Below are 20821 nucleotides of genomic sequence, written 5' to 3' on the forward strand. Positions count from 1 at the left end.
TTGAGTCTGGAGATTTTTTTTTTTTTTTAATCCTTTTTAGTTCAACATAAAATGAGAAAGAAAAAAATATTTCTGACATTTTCAAAGAACAGAAATAGGAAAGTATGTTCATATACATTCAACATATACTGCGCATATTGGTTACTACAATACAAAGCAATGAGTTTTTTTTAAAGTGTAGTTTGCAAGATGGCACGGTTAGTAGGCTCACTGGCTTTCATCTGGTGTTGCTGGAGGGTGCAGTCTGCTCTCCCGTACATACAGTACCATGTAAACACATCAGGCTGAGCGCGTGGTGGTGGTAGGGCAGGTTGGGGGCATAAGAGTTGGAACAAGCGCAGATAAGTCAACAGCTTTTAGGGCTTTCTTGGTAAGCCCCCTTCTGGTGAGTAGTTGGTGACCCCACCAAGTGGAGGGGAGACTGGGGACCATGGAAACATGGGACAGCTCCCAGGAAGGGCTCTTGCACTGCAGAATTCCACTCAAGGGATATTGGGTCCAGGAGCCGAGCTGCCAGTATCAGTGGAGAAGGACAAGGTGCATGGGGATCCCGCCAGCAACATCAGGATGGCCATGCCGGGCACCCGCTTTCCTCTGTGCAAATTCAGGATGAAAGACTAGGAGGGGACTCGGGACCTCTTGCTCTCCTTTCCCAGAAAAAAAAAAGGGTGGAAGAGTCAGTGTATTCAAGGTCTCTCTCTTGTTTTGAAGATCAGAAGGAGATAACCCAGACCCTCTCTGAGCCCCAGCCAGCAGAGAAGACTTTGGTTTCTAACAGTGAAGAGAAATAAAGATAACACAAACAATAGCTATTGCGTATGCACTGCTTCAACTGGGGAAAGGAGACCACTGCATCTGTCACTGGCACAAGTAAGAGCTGTTCACAATTACAATGCCTAAAGGAAATACTTTGAACAAAAGGTGCAAGTCACAATTCAAATAGAACAGAATCTGATTAAACATTTCTCATTTAAACAAAAATTCCTTTTCTCTTTATTTATTAATAATGATAATAACAATAATATCAACATTTACCAAAAACAATTTCTACATGATCAAGAATTAAAATATAGGGGCTGAGGGTGCCCAGTGGGGAAGAGGAGGTTAGGAGAGAGGCAGGGCCCAAGGCAACCTCCTACACTTCTTCCCTGTGACAAAGAGGCTGAAAGAGGAGAGCATATATATATATATATATAATATATAGACACACATATATATTATATATACACACATATATAATATATATTATATATATACACACATATATAATATATATATGGAGAAACAATCCTTTTAATAGCACAATATAAAATGAGAATGAAAGATGCCACAGAAAACATAGTGCACTGCTGTTGGGTGTTCAGTCCATGGATAAAACCAGCAGGATGATAAAGGCAACCAACTTTCCAGGTTACAAGAGGGGAGCTGAGTTATACACCAAAAGCAAAGGCTCAAATTGAAACATTCTAAGTGGCAAACCATCTATGCCAGGTCATTCTCAGCCTCCGTGCCAAACTCTTCATATGATCTTGGCTGGGACAGACATGTTTTCCATGGATCCCAGCAGTAAAGATCTCTCTGGGTTCCAGGCTTGGGGGTTTCTCTTTTTTTGTTCTTTTTGTTTTCTAAGTGCCAGAAGCCATCACCCTTCCTGTCTCCCTTTGCCTGCCATGAGGATTCCAGAGGATGGCATCCTTTAGTATTTGCTTTCACAGAAGAGCAATGCAGGGGGATGGAGGGTACTCTGCTGATGAAGGCTAGGGAGGGAGTGGCCCTGAGGCCCCTGGCCTCTGAACTCTAACTGCTTTGCTCTCCTGTTTCAAAAAAGGAACAAAAGAAAAAAAAGAAAGGAAGAAAAAAAAAGAAAATAAATCACCTCTGGAAGAAAACATACCAAAAACAAAACAAAACACAAACCCCCAAACAAAACAAAAAACCACCAACTCAAATATACTTTCACAAAAGATGGAGAACATGGATTTCCTTCCTGTTTATTTCCTTGGTGACTTGGTCATACAAGCAAACATGGCAAAACCCTCTCAGAACCCAAAAGAACCAGCACATGGATGAACCAAATGTGAGGAAAGCAGCTGTGATATTTTGGGTAGAGAGAAACACAAGGGAAATTTGGCGCAACGCTGCTAGATACTGTGGGTTTACAATCAACCTTTTCATTCCCAAGCTGTACACAAAACCTGGAATAAAGCAGACACAGAGGAGAATTAGTTTGAAAAGAGAAAGACTCAAATATTCCATTTAAAACCTTTTAAAAAATGCAACGGGTTTACTTTCCCTCAGGTGTTCAGGTAGCTTGCCATACTGAGGCTCTGATGTGGATTTGCCAAGTGGCTTCCCTTTCATCAGGCCTCTTCTTGTCAAGGATTTTCCAGATACAACCAATGGTGCCTGCTGTGTACTCTTTGCATTACTCCAGCCAAACAAGCCAATTTCCCCATTCTTTCTACCATGGGCCTCTCATCACACATTTCCCTAGTCTGGAATATCCTGCCACTTGCTTCTGTATGGCCTTAAAAAATATGGCTGGACATATTTTCCTGCCAGGTTTTGTCTTTTAGGACTGAGTTTAAGGACTTCCTCCTTTCCTCATTATGCTGGCCAGAGGTCACCTCCATCCTCTGGATCCGTAGCTCACTTCTGTCCCTATGAAGGCTAGAGCACCTATAACACACGGCGGGTCTTGTGTCTTATTCCCATAACCGAACCAAAAGACTGTGTTTAGCATTTCTTCTGCACACCCCCACCCCTACCTCACGCCCTAAAACTAGCAGCGTCGTTAATGAAAAGCAAGAAACTGTGAAGGCCACGAGGGGAGGCGTGGCACTGTCGACTGCACTGGCCACCACAACACATGGGCTGAAGCTCCTGATGGGATCGGGAGCGGGCACTGGGCCACAGGGCTGGTTTGGCCCTGGCCAGGGTGACACTCACTCTCTGTTTCTGGTTACACGCCTGCCTGCTCCATGCTGAAGGAGACTTCGGGGTGCTTGTAGCTGAGCAGAATGTCTGTAATACACGTAGATGGATAGCAAGAGGAGTTTAAATGCTGGCTGCCATCACTCAGGTCTGGGTGCTCATGACCTCCCAGGCTTGCCCCACATTCTGCAAGACCAAAAAGAATGTATGAGGTTGGCAGGGAACTGGGGGGCTAGGAGAGCAAGGCGGGGAGAGAGGAGGAATTGAAGGCAACCTGTCTGAGCATCCCACAGCCTGACTCCCAGCCCTGAATTCTAGCTCACAGCAGGCTCCCAAGGTGTTGAGTGACGATGGGCGGGGGCCAAGATTCTTCCTGTATTCTCCTCTGCGTGTTCCATTTTTTTCCCTTTTCCTTTACCCTTTCCCATCCTTAGGTAAGATCAACCACTGTAGTGTGAGAGAAGATAGAGGACTCCTTCAGAAAGGATCACCTCTTAAAGGGTGAAAGAGAGAATAATTTTACTGCCTGCAGGCACCCATTCCTGGGCACTGTTTGTGTTCCAGACACTGTGCTAAGCACTTGATACTCACTAAGCCAGCCAGCCCTCAGGGCACAATGTAGGATAAAGGCTCTATTGTTTTTGCCACTTTACAGATGAGGATCTCGGGGTCCAGAAAGCCAAGTGCCTCACCTGCAGAGCCTGAAAAGGACAGCCTTGGGACTGATGGCAGACCTGCCCCGCCCAAGGCCTACGCCTATTATTTGTTATGACACCCTCCCTCAACTGGCTCCAAGGAGAGGCAGAAATGTGCCATTAGGACCTGATGCCCGCTAAGCAGAAGTGGAAAAAGTGATGGAAGGCATATCGCCAGAGAGATGAGAGACAGGAATGGGAGAGCCCTGTGCCATCTGGCCAGAAGCCACACCTCCTTTACACACCCGCACTCAGGGAAGACCAGTGGGGAAAGAGGCTGTGTCCAGAAGCTGTGGGATGCTGTGGCTCTAACTCCCCGTAAGCTCTTCCTATGGAAGAGAGGAGCAGTCACGGAAGATGGAGGGAGGCCCCTCCAGGAACTTCTCTGGAGTGCCCCATGCATAAGGCTCCTCACCCTCATTTTCCCCATCCTGAAACTGCTGGCTGCCCATGAGTGAAGACTGACTGAGAACTGCATCCGACATCCGGGCAGAGCTAAGTGCTTTCCCAGCCACGAGACTCATTCCTGGCAAGTTATCCAGCTGTACCTGCAGAAAACAGTTAAGAGAAGAAATAAGCACACTAGACACCACTCTCAGGCAACCCCTAGAGACAGCTGGTCCTTCTGAAGGAGCCCAGGCAAAAGACAGCCTGGGGCCCCACTCCAGACTCCTTCCTCTACAGCACCACCCAAAGGGGGCGCTCCACAGCGACAGTGTAGGAAGCTGCTTGGCTTTCCCCAGTGGGGGAGCTGAGGGTGGGGCGGACGTGGCAAATCTCAGCTGGTGGTGACATCTTGACACTTACATGGCCTTCTAAAACCAGGTTTCTGACCTATCCCCATCTCCACTGGGACTTTGTCTTAGGACAGCACCGTCCAGTCACACTCTGCAGTGATGGAAATGTTCTCTGTCCTGTCCAATATGGTAACCAGTAGCCACAAGTGGCTACTGACCACTTAAAGTGTGACTGGGCTGGGCGTTGTGGCTCATGCCTGTAATCCCAGCACTTTGGGAGGCCGAGGCGGATGGATCATGAGGTCAGGAGATCGAGACCATCCTGGCTAACACGGTGAAACCCCGTCTCTACTAAAAATACAAAAAATTAGCTGGGCGTGGTGGCGGGTGCCTGTAGTCCCAGCTACTCGGGAGGTTGAGGCAGGAGAATGGCGTGAACCCAGGAGGTGGAGCTTGCAGTGAGCCAAGATTGCACCACTGCACTCCAACCTGGGCGACAGAGCAAGACTCTGTCTCAAAAAAAAATAACAATAAAAAATAAAGTGTGACTGGTGTGACTGAGGAACTGAATTTTAAATTGTTTTTAATTTTAATTGGTTTAGATTTGAATAGCCACATGTGGCTAGCTACTAGACTAGCACCACCCTAGGAAAACAAAACTTTGCTGAGGCCCACCAGCTCCCCTGATCTGAGTAAGCTCAATGTAGCTCCTGAAAAATAACCAGAAGCCTATGGGCTCATTTGCTGGGGCCTGAGTTTAGACTGAGAAAAGGTTTAATAACCAAAACTACAGGGAACAGATGGCAACTATTTCTGATTCTTTGGTCTAAAATTTGGAGCATAGATTCTACTCGAATTAAGGTTTGGTCTGTTAGGGTGACTCAAAGAAATGCTCTCAAGGCAGGTGAATTGCCTGAGCTCAGGAGTTCAAGACCAGCCTGGCCAACATGGTAAAACCCCATACCTACTAAAAATACAAAAATTAGCCAGGCGTGGTGGCAGGCACCTGTAGTCCCAGTTACTCAGGAGGCTGAGGCACAAAAGTCACTTGAACCGGGGAGGTAGAAGTTGCAGTGAGCGCGCCACTGTCCTCCAGCCTGGGCAACAGAGTGAGACTCCATCTCAAAAAAGAAAAAAAAGAAATGCTCCCCACCGTTTCCAGAAAGGCTGGATGCTGACTGAGGAGAGCGGCCAAGAGAGGCTACCCCACATCACTATGCTCTGTTTCAAGGCTGGGACTGGGAGGATCCACCTCTGCGCAGCAGGAGGGACCAACATACATAAGCATCGTCGCTGTTCTGGATCGTGTGGTGTCTCTGGAGGGCCCGGGGCCTGTGGTGCTCATGGACGGAGGGGTGCGCTGGGTACCCGAGCCCATTGTGATCCGGCAGCTCCACTGCTTGTCCTGGAGAACTTCTATCCATGCAGTTCCCTATGACAGGCTCTGAGGAGACACAGCAGAATAGAGTCAGTGGGGCGGAACTTCTCCCAGCACTGGAAACTCCCATCCAAGAAATGTCTTGCAAGGGACAACGGGCAAGGCTGAGGAGATCATGTACACTAACCGCTGATCCTCAGCCGGTGTCATGGCTTAGAGGAGCCTGGACCAGCCCTCCAAAAGACGAGCTGTAGGGGAGGGGACCACACCCTTAGGGAAAAAATTCCACATAACAGGGCATGGCTGGACCCCACTGAACCTTCTCTTCTTTCATTTCTCTGTTGAATTAACAGTGATCTATTCCCAAACCTAAATGCACATGAGAATTACTCTTGGAGCTTTCAGGACCCTCTAGCCCTAGAGGATGCATCTGTTCGGTGGCTGGCTGCCTCCTCTCTCCTCCCCCGGTGACCTCAGTGTACCACGCTGCTCCTCTCCTCTTTCTACTTCTCTAACTGCTGCTTCTGACTCCTTCGATGGCCCCTCCACCCTTTCTAAGCAAGTACTCTCCACATTTTTGTCCTTGACCTTCTCTCTCCCCACACTTACTTTGGCAACATCATCTATTTTCATGGCTGTACTGCCTTTATGTAAAGAATTACGGAAGTGCTCCTTTAAGCCCCAGATCCATACTTCCAGCTACTTACTAGGTATCTTTCCCTGGATATCTAACCAGCATGTAACACTTACCATGTCCAATTCCAAACCCATCAACTTCCCCCATAACCTGCTACTCCTTCAGACATTGTCGTTTTGATGCCTCATTTTCCAAATCTTCCAGGCATAAGCTCTTGGGGCCACTATTGATTCCTTACTCCTGGTGCTGAATCTAACTCTGCAATGCTGGTCACTTCAGTCCCTTTGTTGCCAATTTCATGGAAACCTGATTACCTCTTGCCTGGATTATTACGCTAGCCTCATAACCAACCCCCTACTACTACCCTACAAAGACCAACCGTTCTGTAGTCCATTCACTTTCATTTTACAACACTGCCCCGGGCCATCTTCCAATCAGTGTCTCATATTCCCCTCTCCATACATTCTAAGCTCTAGTCAAATGGGACCACTTAACTGTTCCCTATCTACGCACAATTCTATGCATTTGCCCGCACTGTTCCTTCTATCTGCAAATAACTGATTCTTCTGCCTTCATTCCTGCCAGTCCAAAGCAACTCATCATTCTACATCCATATCAAATGCTATTGTCTTTATTAAACTTTTCCTTTCAAACAGAAATAGATCATCTCTTCCTTTAAACTTCAAAAGACTTTGTCTCTGATTGCTCTAACATTATCCTTGGTACCATGTTCAATTATGTACTTAATCATTCTCATTAGACTATAAATTGTTTGCAGGCAAGAACTATATCTCATGTATGTCTGTGAACCTTCAGTGTTCTAGAACATTGTCCTATACCCAGTATTATGATCTCTTTCACTGATGTCAGTAAATGCTCTTTAGGCCGGGCGTGTGTAATCCCAGCACTTTGGGAGGCCGGGGCGGGTGGATCACTTGAGGTCAGGAGCTCGAGACCAGCCTGGCCAACATGGCGAAACCCCGCCTCTACTAAAAATACAAAAATTAGCTGGGTGTGGTGGTGTGCACCTGTAGTCCCAGCTACTCAGGAGGCTGAGGCAGGGGAATTGCTTGAACTCAGAAGGCAGAGATTGCAGTGAGCCAAGACCATGCCACTGCACTCCAGCCTGGGCAAAAGAGTGAGACTCTATCTCAAAAAAGAATAATAAAAATAAATACTCTCTTAATATGGGTTACTATCCTGTCAGAGCATACAACTATGGACTAGTATTGGACAGAAAGAGGAATGAGTATTTCTTCTTGATCAAGGATAGTCAAGAAGACTATCAAAGCCACACCTATGTTGATAGGATCCTCCCAGTAGCATTTTTGACTTCAGTCTTTAAAAGCCTGGGACTTGAAAATAAGTTGTGTTTGCTTGGTTGGTTTTCTGACTTAAAGCTTCTTGGAAACTACTGAGCTTATCCTGGATGAACTGACTCTTGGTGGGACTAAGTTTAAAAAAAAAAAACAAACTCTTAATAGCAAACACAGCTGTAATGCTAACTGTGCCATTCCAATGATCTATTTGAATAATGAAAGTAAAGCATACTTCTTGAATGTTGGGTAAAGGATTTCAGGTCTCTGTATTTCAATGGTTTTCTATAATGATTAAGGTTAGGCTGGGACTTAGGGGCAGAGGCAGGATGGAAAGGGAGGGGAGCTAACTGACATGCACATTGCTAGCAATGCAAGACATTCTGGAGAAAAGTTAGAGGAGGGAGCTTCCCAACTACCAAAGATGACGGTAAGTGAGATATCTTTTGAAAGTTCTCTGAGCAAAGAGGTAAAAGGAACAGCCAGAAGCCAACTATTTTGCTACAGAAAGCTAAAAGCCAGCAGAGAGAAGAAGATAAAAGAAAACCTACACCAGGACTTGCTCTGTGGGATTAGCCCGCCCGTCCTACCCACTCTGCCCAATTCCTCTCAGTGGGCACTGCTCGCATGTCGGCGCCAGGGCCAACCAAAAACCACTGGCAGGAAGTGGTGCAACATGGCTGTGTGGGAGTGAGGAAATGGTGATTCTGTCTGCTTTGCCAAGAAGCAATGCGAGCGGCCGCTTCTTACTTTTTCAAAAACCTATATTGTCTTCTTTGATAACTAACATCATCCACTCAATTCCTTGGGGTGCTTTTTTCCTTTAAGCCTGATTATATAGTTGGATGCAAATCTCATCAGTTGCATCTCTTTGCTCTCCGCAAGGACAAACATGAGCGCTCTCCTGTTTAAAGATTTTTAAAACATCATTACTAACCATGAGGAAACAGCAAAGCTAACAAAATGTATATAGTCCTGGTTGGAGCCTTCCTGCCTCTTCTGGAGGCCTCAGTGTTTTGGTTTGTTTGCCGTGTCTTTTAAGGCTCTTTTCCTTCCCTCTCTCAGAACTTGTTTTTATCCCTGAGAATGGGGCCTCTGCAAACCAAAACACCCACCCTCCTTTGGGCTCTGCCTTGTCTGCTGTCTTCCCTGCCTTCAGGTCTGATGCCTGTAGGCACCAAGACAGAGCAAACAACCACCTGACAAATCTTGTGGGGGGCCTTCCTGACTCCCAGCCCAGAGCTCATTCCTCAGCCAAGCTGGAGTTGAGCACAAGGGTCATGAGCACAAGCTCTGGGGTCAGGAAGAGTTGCCCGTGAATCCTGGCTTCGCTGCTTCCTGAGGAGCAGGAGCTCGGGCAAGTTATCTTGCTTTGCTGGGTCTTAGTTATCTGTACGACAGGACTGACTCCACGGGTGTGGAGTGCTTCATAGAGGTTACTACACTGTAAAGGCTCAATAAAGTCTGGCATGATTTATATTCACTTTAGAGATGTTATTTCTGAGTGCATAAGGGCGTACTGAGTCAGCTGATAAAAACAAGGAAATTGATTTAATCACAGAACCCTGCTTGCAGAATTATGAGGGACAATTTACCCATATGTAAATGAACAAATGACTCAGGGAAACTAATTTCCAGGAGAAGCCTCTGATTCAGGACAGACAAATGTCAGTTAAAAGCCAGATGAAAAAGAGTATTAATAGGAGTCAGGGGATACCCCAGGGCTCTGTCTCAAGTTTCAGTATCATCAGTAGGTCAAAGACCTGGAAGGGCTAGCATCTTTCACTTGGCAGCTGTGCTTGGAGGGTGCAGAGTGGGCAAGGAGGTGTAAAGGAAAAAATACATGACCAGGGAATCAGAAAACTTGAAGTCAGGACCCAGCTCCCTCACCAGCAAAATGGTGGCAAATCTTTCAGCTTCTCCTCAAGGTTCCTGATCTGAAAAATGAGGGTTGTTTGGGGGCTCAAAAAGACAACACATGTGAAAGAGTCTTTAATCAACTGTAAAAGACCAAATAAGTCAAGTCTGATTTTTGGTAAGAATGCTGACCCTGAGTCTAGAAGTCCTTTGTGACACTCTATAAATGAGACCCTATCGACCATTTTGGGGGGTATAAACAGACTAACCCACTGCCCACGGAACATGAGATTTAGGATCAAATCTTTGGCAACCCTTTATGCCAATTCAGCAGCTACCAAAGTCATGGAGGAAAGACGGTTCCCAAGAGCTACATGCTCGAATATTTATCAAACTAAAGCTAAGAGAGTGCAGAGGTGGGATGATCGTCCGATCACACAAGGGGAAAAATGCACAAACGGACACAATGCACACCACCCACCTTCCCGGGGAACTTTGGGGCAACTTGCACAATTCTCTATTGAATCTGTCAATGTTGACTCGTCCTTACTCACTTACTGGGTTTTGAGAGAAAATGGGAGCAATGACGTGTCTGCATACTCCCCTTAAAGGTTCTGGGGTAACCCCTCCCACTCTGTCAGCATTTTACTGCTCTATGAGGCCTGAGTAATAAGGCTGAGGCTGACTGAGCTCAGAGAAGAGGATGTGGTTTTCTTTGTGAGTTCCAGGTGGTAATCTCACGGTGTAGATTGGTTATGCTGCTGTATTTATTTGCAAAGTCAAAAAAATCAAGTGTGTGTACCACTATAGAAGAAAGACAAACCTTATTTTTCCTTCTAGGGTGGCAGGCAGGGAGATTACAGAGAGCATGAGGCACGTGAAATCCTGACACTTCTACGAATTGGAAAGAAACCTTTGGCATGCTGCCTGCTCAGTGCCCTCACAGTGCCTGGCCTCATACTGGCTGGTGGCAAATCGCCATCAAGGAAATAGGTAGCCATGGACACTGATATGATGGCATCTAATTTTCCTTTACTAATACCAACATGGCTGGGTGTGGTGGCTCATGCCTGTAATCCCAGCATTTTGGGAGGCCAAGAAGGGAGGATTGTTTGAGCCCAGGAGTTCAAGATCAGCCCCGGCAACAAAGCAAGACCCCATCTATACCAAAGGAAAAAAACAATTAGCTGGGTGTAGTGGCACACGCCTGTAGTCCCAGATGCTCAGGAGGTTGAGGTGGGAGAACTGCTTGAGCCCAGGAGGTCGAGGCTGCAGTGAACCGTGGTTGCACCACTGCACTCTATCCTAGGTGACAGAGCAAGACCCTGACTCTAAAAGTAACTAAATAACACCAACAATCCCTGTTCATCTACCCTTAAGAAATGCTAAGAAGATCACACTAGCTCTGCTTTTCTTAGTGATACTTCTTCTAGCACTCAGTACCTAGCACTTCATAGCAAAGCTGTTTATGAGCTTGTTTTACATCCCCTAGTAGAGTAGAAGCTCCCTGAGGACAGGTTCTTCATCCTTTCATCTCTGCATTCTCACAGCACCTACAGTAGAGTCTTGTGCAACACAGTTGAGATGGAGGGACCATAAAAGAAACAGCAGGCATTCCTTCCTGGCAAAAAGGTTGAGAAGAGTGAGCTCCCCCATGTGCCTGCAGAGTGGTGGGGGCACAGCATTATGAGCCTTTCGTGACAGAAGTGAACAGCAAATTATCTGATGATTTTTTCGGTAAAGTAAAAATGTAAGCTCTGAAGTTTTTAAAAGAAACTTGAAAGCCGGGCATGGTGGCTCATGCCTATAATCCCAGCACTTTGTAAGGCCGAGGTGGGTGGATCACTTGAAGTCAGGAGTTCAAGACCAGCCTGGCCAACATGGTGAAACCCCGTCTCTACAAAAAAAATTAGCCAGGTGTGGTAGTGCATGCCTGTAATCCTAGCTATTTAGGAGGCTGAGGCAGGAGAATCGCTTGAACCCAGGAGGGGGAGGTTGCAGTGAGCTGAGATCGTGCCACTGTACTCCAGCATGGGTGACAGTGTGAGACTCTGCCAAAAAAAAAAACTTGAGTTTTTTTCATGGTACAGCTGAATGTAGACAATGCATTTTAGAGAACCTCTGTCCTTAGCTTCTAACTAATGCCTTCATGTGCACTGTACTTCAAACCAGCCAAGCCTGCTGCTGTCCTTGGAAAATTCCTTGAGACAGTCTCACCCATTGTTCTTTTCTCTTGCTTCTCCTCTAGATCCAAATGGCAAACCTTCATCCACCAGGACCCAACCCACAAGCTACTTATTGCTGGAAACCTACCTTGTTCCTTGGATAGAAGTAATCTCTCCCTCCTCTGGTGCACCCACAGCACTTGTACCAACAGTGGGTACTCAACAGACTAGCATGCCTGCCGAAGAAGGGGTCCTCTGACAATCAGGGGACAATGGGGAATTATGCTCTCCAGACTTTCTATACATAGAAGTCACACAGGAAGGAAGGTAAAGAGAAACTAGAGAAAATAATTTTTGAAGAAACACATTTCAGGAAGTATTGAAAGTACACGGTAACCCAGCCTGGGGCAGGGGTGGAGGGCAGAAGCACTGTTTGCTGCAGCTATGCTCCTTCCTCAGTGCCCTGCACACCTGGGACTTGCTTGGTGAGCGTCTCTCATGTCAGTGACAGCTAGTGTGAGTACTCTTATGTTCAGCTGCCACTGATTACCTCCTGACTTTGGGGACAAGTTACTTAATCTCTGTGCCTCCACTGTTTCACTGGTAAATGGGAATAAGAGTTGGTTATTCTAGGGTTGTAGGGTTGTTGTAAGGATTAAATGAATCCATATTGAACAGCATTTGGTGTCTGGCACATGGAAGGCACAATAGAAATGTGAGCTCGGCTGGGCATGGTGGCTCACACCTGTAATCCCAGCACTTTGGGAGGCCAAGGCGTGCAGATCACAAGGTCAGGAGATCGAGACCATCCTGGCTAACACGGTGAAACTCTGTCTCTACTAAAAATACAAAAAATTAGCCGGGCGTGTTGGCGGGCGCCTGTAGTCCCAGCTACTCAGGAGGCTGAGGCAGGAGAATGGCGTGAACCTGGGAGGCAGAGCTTGCAGTGAGCTGAGATCACGCCACTGCACTCCAGCCTGGGTGACGGAGTAAGACGCCGTCTCAAAAAAAAAAAAAGAAATGTGAGCTCATCTCCTTTTCATGCCAACTATAGTGTGCTAATCTGCTGGAAGCTTCCATTTGCAGGGGAATCTTTTCCACAACATCCCCATACCATCATCCCACCTCTGTTAGAAAGCTCCCAGGCTGCTAAGGCAGCCTATTCTGGAGAGTTCTTATAAAGGTCTTCCACAGGGAGTTGAAATTTGCTGCAACTTCTATCTTGATCTTGGTTCTGCCCCATAATATGAACCCAGAAAAATCTAATCCCTTCTTCCATCTAACAAGTGTGATGTTTCTCTTAGTTTTTCCTCCCAATCCTAAATACCCTCAGGTCTGTTAACCATTCCACCTACGACCTGGTTCTGAAAGCTCCCACCCTCCTATGTCCACTAAGAATACAGTAGCCACAGGTGAACACAGTACATCTCACTGGGGCCAATCTCTCAGCTGGATGACACCCATCTGTTCAAAAGGTCAGGACTGAATTGGCATTTCAGGCAACAATTCCCGCCTAAGAGTGCATAATGAGTACAACCTGGCACCACCAAGGCGTTTTCACAGAAACCGCTTTACAGCAAGGCCTTCTCTCCTGCTCTGTGCTGCAGGACCGAAATCCCCCTGGAGCTGAGTTTTCAGCACTGACTTTAAAGGACAGGGCAGGAGACGCTGGTAGTTCCAGGGAGGGAAGGATGGAAGAAACTGCTCAGTCTCAGGGTTGTACAGTTTACAGATAAATTGCTTTTTATTCCCTTGGATGGCAATGGTGAGGAGTGGTAAATTGCAAGATTCCTGGTTTTGTCTAGGATGAATGCTGTGATGCTAATGGAACTATATTTTCTAAGTATAACTTACTGATTGTAATCCTGATCTCCTTCAGAATGAGAATGAATATACTCTTTAATTATAAAGTGGTACAAAATGAAATAATGGGGCCCCTTATGATGCTGTGATATTCTGCATTTAGCTCACTAATAAAACGACCAGAGTAATAATACCTCACATTTATGCACTGAAATCATACATTTCAGATGATCTGAATGTGCCTCTCTCTCTTTCATGCAAACATTACATAGAAACAAACACATATATACATGTTTTCATCTCCACAGATACTCCATGAGATACTCTATTGTTCCTCCAACACCTTCTTCACAGATGAGGAGAATCAGAATCAGAGAGTTTAAATGACAAAGTTATCGTATTTACGATAGCTGCAAGAGCAGAATTAAGGTGCTCTGACGCTTGTTCCCGCACTATTTACGCTAAATTATGTTTGGCTGACTTTTTTCTATTGCGCAAGTTAAAGTTAGCTGTTTGGATGGCAGTCAAGAATTTCTGGATTCCAAGAAACTGTGGTATGAATAAGGGAAATAGATCATCTATCTTATTGACTAAGTGTTAATTTTGTATCATGGTCCTTTGATTTTGAAAATGGACCCCTCGCCCACCAATACCCACTTCCTACATGCTTCTCCCCAAGAAGGTCCTGAAGCTCAGAAATTCTTTTTTTCTTAGGAACACAGAATACTAGCTGAAAAAAGATAACATTACTGGGTCAGCTGATTAGGGCAGACTGGCCCAGGACTTTCACTGTGAGGAGACACTTACCTCTGCTGGGCACCTTATTTTTACTGAATGCAGCAGTTGGCTGATGACCATAGGGATGTATCCCCAATTCTTGGGCATGACTCACAGTTCCTAGCAAAGATTCAGGGTCCCCAGGTCCACCGGTACTCAAGAGCAGAGGGCTGTCATGGCAACCTTTGGTCAATGTACTTGAACTCTTACTGTCTGGGAAGCCGTCCTTGGCCCCCTCACATGAGCAGTCCTCCTCCATGCTCTCTGAATGCATCAGTGCCGGCTGGTGAGCATACCCGTGGGGCGGGGTGGCTGAGGAAGCCTGTGAGATACATTCTTGTGCCCTGATTTGTAGCAGATGCTGGGGGCTGGTGTGATGGTGATAAGAGTCAGCATTTTGATAAGATAAAGCCTGGCGCTCTGTCATGCTCTGTCCCCCAAGGCTGGGAGCCAGACTCCCTGCATCCCCTTGGTTCATGTGCCTGAACAGTTCCTGGTATTCTTGCTGTTGCTGCTGTTGCTGCTGCTGCTGCCGTTGTTGCTGCTGCCTTTTAATGAGCTGTGCAAACTCTGTTGGGGGCAGCCGGATGTCCGAGTGGCCGGTGAGCGAATGCCGGGGAGAAAGCAGTCCTTGAAGGATGTGGGGTACCTGCTGGTGTCTTGTATAGTCTGGCGGCGTGGGAGACAGCAGGGCCTGCTGTAGTGCCGATGTGGTATAGTGTGGCGGCTGCTGATGTGCACTGGGAGGGAAGGTGGGGAATTGGTCAAGTGGAGGGACTTTCAGGGCTTGGGTTGGAGAGAACCCCACTCCTGTTGAAGGGCTGTAGCTGCTGGGGGAACCCCGGGACTGGTCCGAAAACAGATGGGGATGTAAATGCGCCTGGTCGTAGTTAGCAGGGGAGAACCGATTCACGTTCAAGCTGCAGACACAAAAGGGAGTACCAGACATCCATATAACAAGTACTAGACTTCCCGGGAACAGCTCTTCCTCCTCCTCAGTAGGGAGAACCCACTGGTACAGAGAGCTGTGGTGTGACACAGAAGTGGCAGATGTATGCATTGTCCCTATTTATTCCATTATTGGCTTGTCCAGTAACCTCCAAGGGACTGAGGGCACTGCGTGGGTAATAGATCTAGCTCATCTTGAAGGAAACAACTTCAAGATGCTCCCTTCAAGAAAAGGGGAACTGGAATTTTTATACATTCCTCTAACAGGCCATTTTCTTCTTTGCAAGCAAATAATAAGGTAGCAAATAATAAGGTAGCTTTCCCATTTTCCACCTCAGTCTCATTAGAATTTTAACCCTGGGTCAATAAAAAGCTGACAAGTTCATTCCAAACCCAGCATCCTGATTTTAGAAAGCGTGAAACAAGAGCACAGCCTAGTCAGACCCATTCTCCTTCCCTCCTTTTCTCTCACTCTGCTAAGGGGCTTCCTCCCACCTAGATCCCATGCATAGATGGCTGGGTGACGCTTGGTGACGTTAGGCGGTCTTACCTATGAGCCTCTGCACTGTCAGCACTCAGCTGCTTGGACAAGGGACGGTGCCCATAGCTGAGGGTGGCCATCAGGTTGGTACGGTGCTGCATCTGCATTTGACTGGCACTGGGGCTGATGGAGATGCCGCGCCCACTGGAGCCTGCAGCTGTGCCTGGCATGTTGCTGAGCATGTCAACAGGCTCTTGGACTTGGATGGTGACCTGCTGTGACTGAGCAGGCTGCTGCATACCCAAGCAGGTTAGTGCCACGTTGGGAGGAGAGGAACAGTTCTCAGGTTGCTGCTGAAAGATTGCACTGCGGGAAGGTAAGCCTTGAAACTGGGAAGAAGATGCAGCACCTGGAGAGAAAGGAACCTCAGAGTGACCAAGTGCCCAGGCCACCAGCCAGCCAGAAGTAATGAGAGCTAATGAGGATACTCAGATGACATACCAGCTAGAACAGTGCTTCTCAAACTGCACTGTGCATGCTAGAACAGTGCTTCTCAAACTGCACTGTGCATAGGAGAAGTCTGGAGAACTTGTTAAACAGAAGATTCCTGGGTCCTATCTATATAATTCTGTTTCAAACTCTGATTCAGTAGGTCAGGATGGGCCCCTAAGAATTTGTGTTTCCAACAAGTTCCCTTAAAAGCTGGTCCATGGATTACATGGGGTAACTCGGATCTAGGCAGTGCTTCTTGAACTTTCACGTGCACACAAATGGCCTGCCATCTGGTTAAAAATGCAGACTCTAGGCCGGGCGCGGTGGCTCACACCTGTAATCCCAGCACTTGGGAGGCCAAGGTGGGCAGATCATGAGGTCAGGAGTTCGAGACCAGCCTGGCCACCATGGCGAAACCCCGTCTCTACTAAAAATACAAAAATCAGCTGGGTGTGGTGGCGGGCGCCTGTAATCCCAGCTACTTGGGAGGCTGAGGCAGGAGAATCATTTGAACCCGGAGGCGGAGGTTGCAGTGAGCCAAGATCGTATCACTGCACTTCAGCCTGGGTGGCAGGGGGAGACTCCATCTCAAGAAAAAAACCAGACTCTAACAGGTCTGGAATATGACCTGAGATCTTACTTTTTCTCCCAACATTGGTGGCTGGGGGACCCCACTTTAAGTAGGAAGAGCCTAGAGGCCAATTCAGACTCTTCTCAAGGATCCTAGGGAGACTGACTAGGGACATAGCTTGTGGAGTGTTACTCAAGAGATCCTAAGACGGCTGACCTCTGAAGACTCACAGTCACGGTATACTTATCTTCACTCCCATCTATACACCCACAAGAGAGGGGCCCACGTGTATAGTAGACAGCCAAACGGAGGCATGACTATAAGGAAAGTTCTGGTAGCTGCTTTTTATTTGGTAGGGCTGGAGGTTTTGTTAAAAATATTAATAATAGTAAACCTTTATTGAGAACTATTTTGTGCCAGAGACTGTTCCAAGTGTTTTACATATATCTACATACTGTACCATAATTATCCTCAGTTGACATTTGAGAAGTAGTATGGTTTGGCTCTGTGTGTACCCACCCAAATCTCATCTTGAAGTGTAGTCTCCATGTGTCGAGGGAGGGACCTGATGGGAGGTGACTGGATCACGGGGCAGTTTCCTCCATGCTGTTCTCATGATAATGAGGGAATTCTCGAGATCTGGTTGTTTGATAAGTTTCTGGCACTTTCCCCTGTGCAATCTCTCTCCTGCCACCATGGAAGATGAGCCTTGCTTCTCCTTCTGCCATGATTGTAAGTTTTCTGAGGCCTCCCCAGCCATGTGGAACTGTGAGTCAATTAAACCTCTTTCCTGTATCAATTACCCAGTCTCAGTCAGTTCTTTAGAGCAGTGTGAAATGGACTAATTCAAGAAGTCAAGTTAACTTACCCAAGGGTTTACAGCTAAGAAACTGATGGAACCAGGATGCAAACCAAAGCAGCTTGGCTCTAGAGTCCATACCCCTGAATATTATGTTATTCTGCCTTTCAAATGGTTTATGGTGCTCAAAACTGAGACCATCATTTTTTCCCATGTGGCATAAAATGAACTGTTTGGTCTGAACCTCTCCACTCACCGTGAGGCTGGATCATGGCACTGCTCATGGGGGGAGGACTATTACTGGGCTGCCTGAAGAGATGGTTGTTGGGGTGGTTGGGGGGTGGGCTTGAAGGCTGAATCCTTAACCTTAAAAATAACAAAAGAGATACACAAAGAAGCTTCCTAAGGTGACAGTACAATCTTAAGTTTCAGCCATACAACATATGTAAGTGGAAACTTTTTTTTTTTTACTTTGATAAGCCTCATGTTAGAAAAATATACATAAGCCATCCACCACAGTCTATTTAAAACCTATCTACATCTTGTTTGAACAGACTTCCCAGCCAAAATGGCAGAGTTCATTGTGGGCCTATGTCTGGCTCCTGTATTAGATATCAGATTACTTTGCTCATGGGGCTAAGGAATGAAGTGGCACAGGAAGTTGGGATTTCAAGAAGCCTCCTGAAATTTACACTGGTTTCTCTCCTTTTCAAATAGACTCTTACAAGATGAATGCTCAAGTCAGTCCATATCTCCCAGTGAGTCAAGCCAAGGGTACCATGCTATCGAGACAATGGCTTAGGCACAACACAAAATGACTCATACCTCTGGAGCTGATGGGTAAGGAGGGCTGGCTGATTTTCACATGCAGCCTGAAGAGGTGGAGATGGCTGAGGAGGACAGATAGAGTCCTAAAACATATATGGGGAAAGGAAAAAAATTATTGTGAGCTTGAAGATTACTCAGAGCTATTCTCCAGGAAGGGAAGAAACAGAAAGAACTATCTGTGTCTCAGATTTATGCTTTTGTTGTTCACCAGAAGGTCTGATTACCTTTACTCAAACATGTCAACCATAAACAGAACTCAAATCCACTTTGCGCTGAGTGGTCTCCTCCAAAATATACAGGCAAATCAGCCTGAAAGCAAACTCCAAACAAGTTGGAGAAAGCAAAGAGTGAGGGCCTACTTGAATTTGTTGCTGGAGAATTTGATGGTGCTGCTCCTGCTGGTATAACATATGCTGCTGCTGGGTCTTCTCCAGGGTTCTTTCATCAATCTGCCCCCCGTACATCTTCTGCAGCTGCTCACACTCCTGAAGGGAAAGTAGTTAATACAGATGGGATGCAGCCAGACCCACCTCATGCAGTGATTTCAGCAGATGCAGATCTGCCCCCAAGGTCTCATGGGCAGAAAGAGCCGCAAGAGAACAGTGTCCTTGATGAGCAATTAACTCATTTACCTAAGTATCTGGTGCACTAAATAGATTCACATCCTGTTCTGTATGAATGAATGGAAAACATCAAGGATGGCCTTTGTATGAGTACAAGTGTCCAATGTGAAATCTGTGTACAAAGCACATGCCATTGGAAGCTTGGTCATCAGAAAGGCAGAAAGGAAACTGGCTCTTTATAGAATCTTTATAGTACAGAAACATATAGAGGTACATTTCCTTCCTCTGAGAGTGCCGTTCGGTACCACCTGGAGAGAATGCCAGGTGGTAACAATGTACCGCAGGTTTAATCAAGACCCAGCATCCTAAATCATGCGCAGAGTGCCACGGGTGCAAGGTGGCTCACGCCTGTAATCCTAGCACTTTGGGAGGCCGAGGCGGGTGAATCACCTGAGGTCAGAAGTTCGAGACATAGCCTGGTCAACATGGTGAAACCCTGTCTCTACTAAAAATACAAAAATTAGCTGGCATGGTGGTGCACGCCTGTAGTCCCAGCTACCCAGGATGCTGAGGCAGGAGAATCTCTAGAACCCAGGAGGCGGACGTTGCAGTGAGCTGAGATTGTGCCACTGCACTCCAGCCTGGGTGACAGAGCGAGACTTGGTCTCAAAAAAAAAAAAAAAAAAAAATAGTACCTTCTCTGGTGGTTCCCACAGAAACCCAAGCCCAGAAATTCCTTTCCAATGAACTAGAGACAGGAGAAAAATTTAGGCCCTTCATGGGGGAAGGAAGTTTGATCCTGGGGAGGGCTGTACATAACACAAAGTAAAGAAAGTGCATTAGAAAGCTATACTTTCTTTTTCTTTTAGGACAGAGTCTCGCTGTGTTGCCAGGATGGAGTGCAGGGGTGTCATCTTAGCTCACTACAACCTCTACCTCCTAGGTTCAAGTGATCCTGCCACCTCAGCCTCACAAGTAGCTGGGACTATGCTAATTTTTAATTTTTTGGGGGAGAAAGGGCTTGCCATGTTGCCTAGGCTGGTCTAGAACTCCTGGGCTCAAGCAATCCTCCCACGTTGGCCTCCCAAAGTGCTGGGATTATAGGCGGGATCCATTGCGCCCGGCCCAAAAAGCTACTTTTTTAACCTATAAAACTGCAATGTTGCTGACATAAAAGGGGTACATTTACCACCCCAGTCTTCCTGCAATCCTGGCCTCTGTCACCCATGCTCCTCCAGGGATGCCTGCCACCTCTTCCATTACCTGCTGCAGCTGTTTGATGCTGCTGTTGTTGCCCATTTTTTCCAGGTGAGCTTTGAAGGCCTGGATGCTCGCAGCCCCATCTGAGAACCGGCGCACAGGGGAGAAACGCTCCGTAGGGAGGTGCAGAGTGTTGGAGTCCTTGTAGGTAGAGCTGAATACATGGGAAGAGAAGGTTAGAGGCTAGGACTCAGGGGCTTTGACCAAATCACACAGGGACTGCTGTTCCAGACGAACATAAAGACGGCTGGCTGCCCAGGTAGCCCTGCATATTATGCCACTTTCATGCCATTTCCAGACGTCGGTCGTTTCCCTAGCCTGCTTCCCTTTAGAGGGCTCCAGGTGTACATCTTCCATCTCTACTTACCTTCGGTTGGCTTACTTTCCAAGCCTGGTGAGGTCCTGAGACCAAGTACATCCAGTTCTTATAAATATACTAGGCCAGAGAGAAAAGCTTCTCAATATCCTCCAGGCCAGGCTGTACAGAAGTGCTTGCTTTTATAATCATGTGTCTATCTAGTGCCTTTAGAAACCTTAAATTCACCATTTCAGCCAAAGTTTTCCCTGAGCAATGATCTCC

The 20821-nt window shown here is 46.8% G+C and overlaps 1 protein-coding gene across 8 annotated transcripts in view; it reads right to left on the reverse strand.

The window, feature by feature from the left end:
• The window catches only part of SIK3 (SIK family kinase 3), a 254200-nt gene continuing 233379 nt past the window's right edge, over window positions 1-20821 (reverse strand). For 3 of the 8 annotated variants that reach the window (XM_002822519.4, XM_009247098.3, XM_054525134.1), the window contains 10 exons: window positions 20245-20395; window positions 18778-18903; window positions 18416-18501; window positions 17847-17956; window positions 15798-16137; window positions 14330-15039; window positions 5647-5810; window positions 4045-4177; window positions 2950-3120; window positions 1976-2195 (listed from right to left, as the gene is read on the reverse strand). In XM_002822519.4, coding sequence (XP_002822565.2) covers window positions 2963-3120; window positions 4045-4177; window positions 5647-5810; window positions 14330-15039; window positions 15798-16137; window positions 17847-17956; window positions 18416-18501; window positions 18778-18903; window positions 20245-20395 — 1978 coding nt within the window. In that variant the 3' untranslated portion in view covers window positions 1976-2195; window positions 2950-2962. Of the gene's footprint in view, window positions 648-1975; window positions 2196-2949; window positions 3121-4044; window positions 4178-5646; window positions 5811-14329; window positions 15220-15797; window positions 16138-17846; window positions 17957-18415; window positions 18502-18777; window positions 18904-20244; window positions 20396-20821 lie in introns of those variants that run through there. The other 5 variants (XM_009247096.3, XM_003777892.4, XM_009247095.3 and 2 more) reach the window with 3 other exon arrangements.

This window comes from Pongo abelii, chromosome 9 (assembly GCF_028885655.2).
Source record: "Pongo abelii isolate AG06213 chromosome 9, NHGRI_mPonAbe1-v2.0_pri, whole genome shotgun sequence".
NCBI classification, from domain to species: Eukaryota; Metazoa; Chordata; class Mammalia; order Primates; family Hominidae; genus Pongo; species Pongo abelii.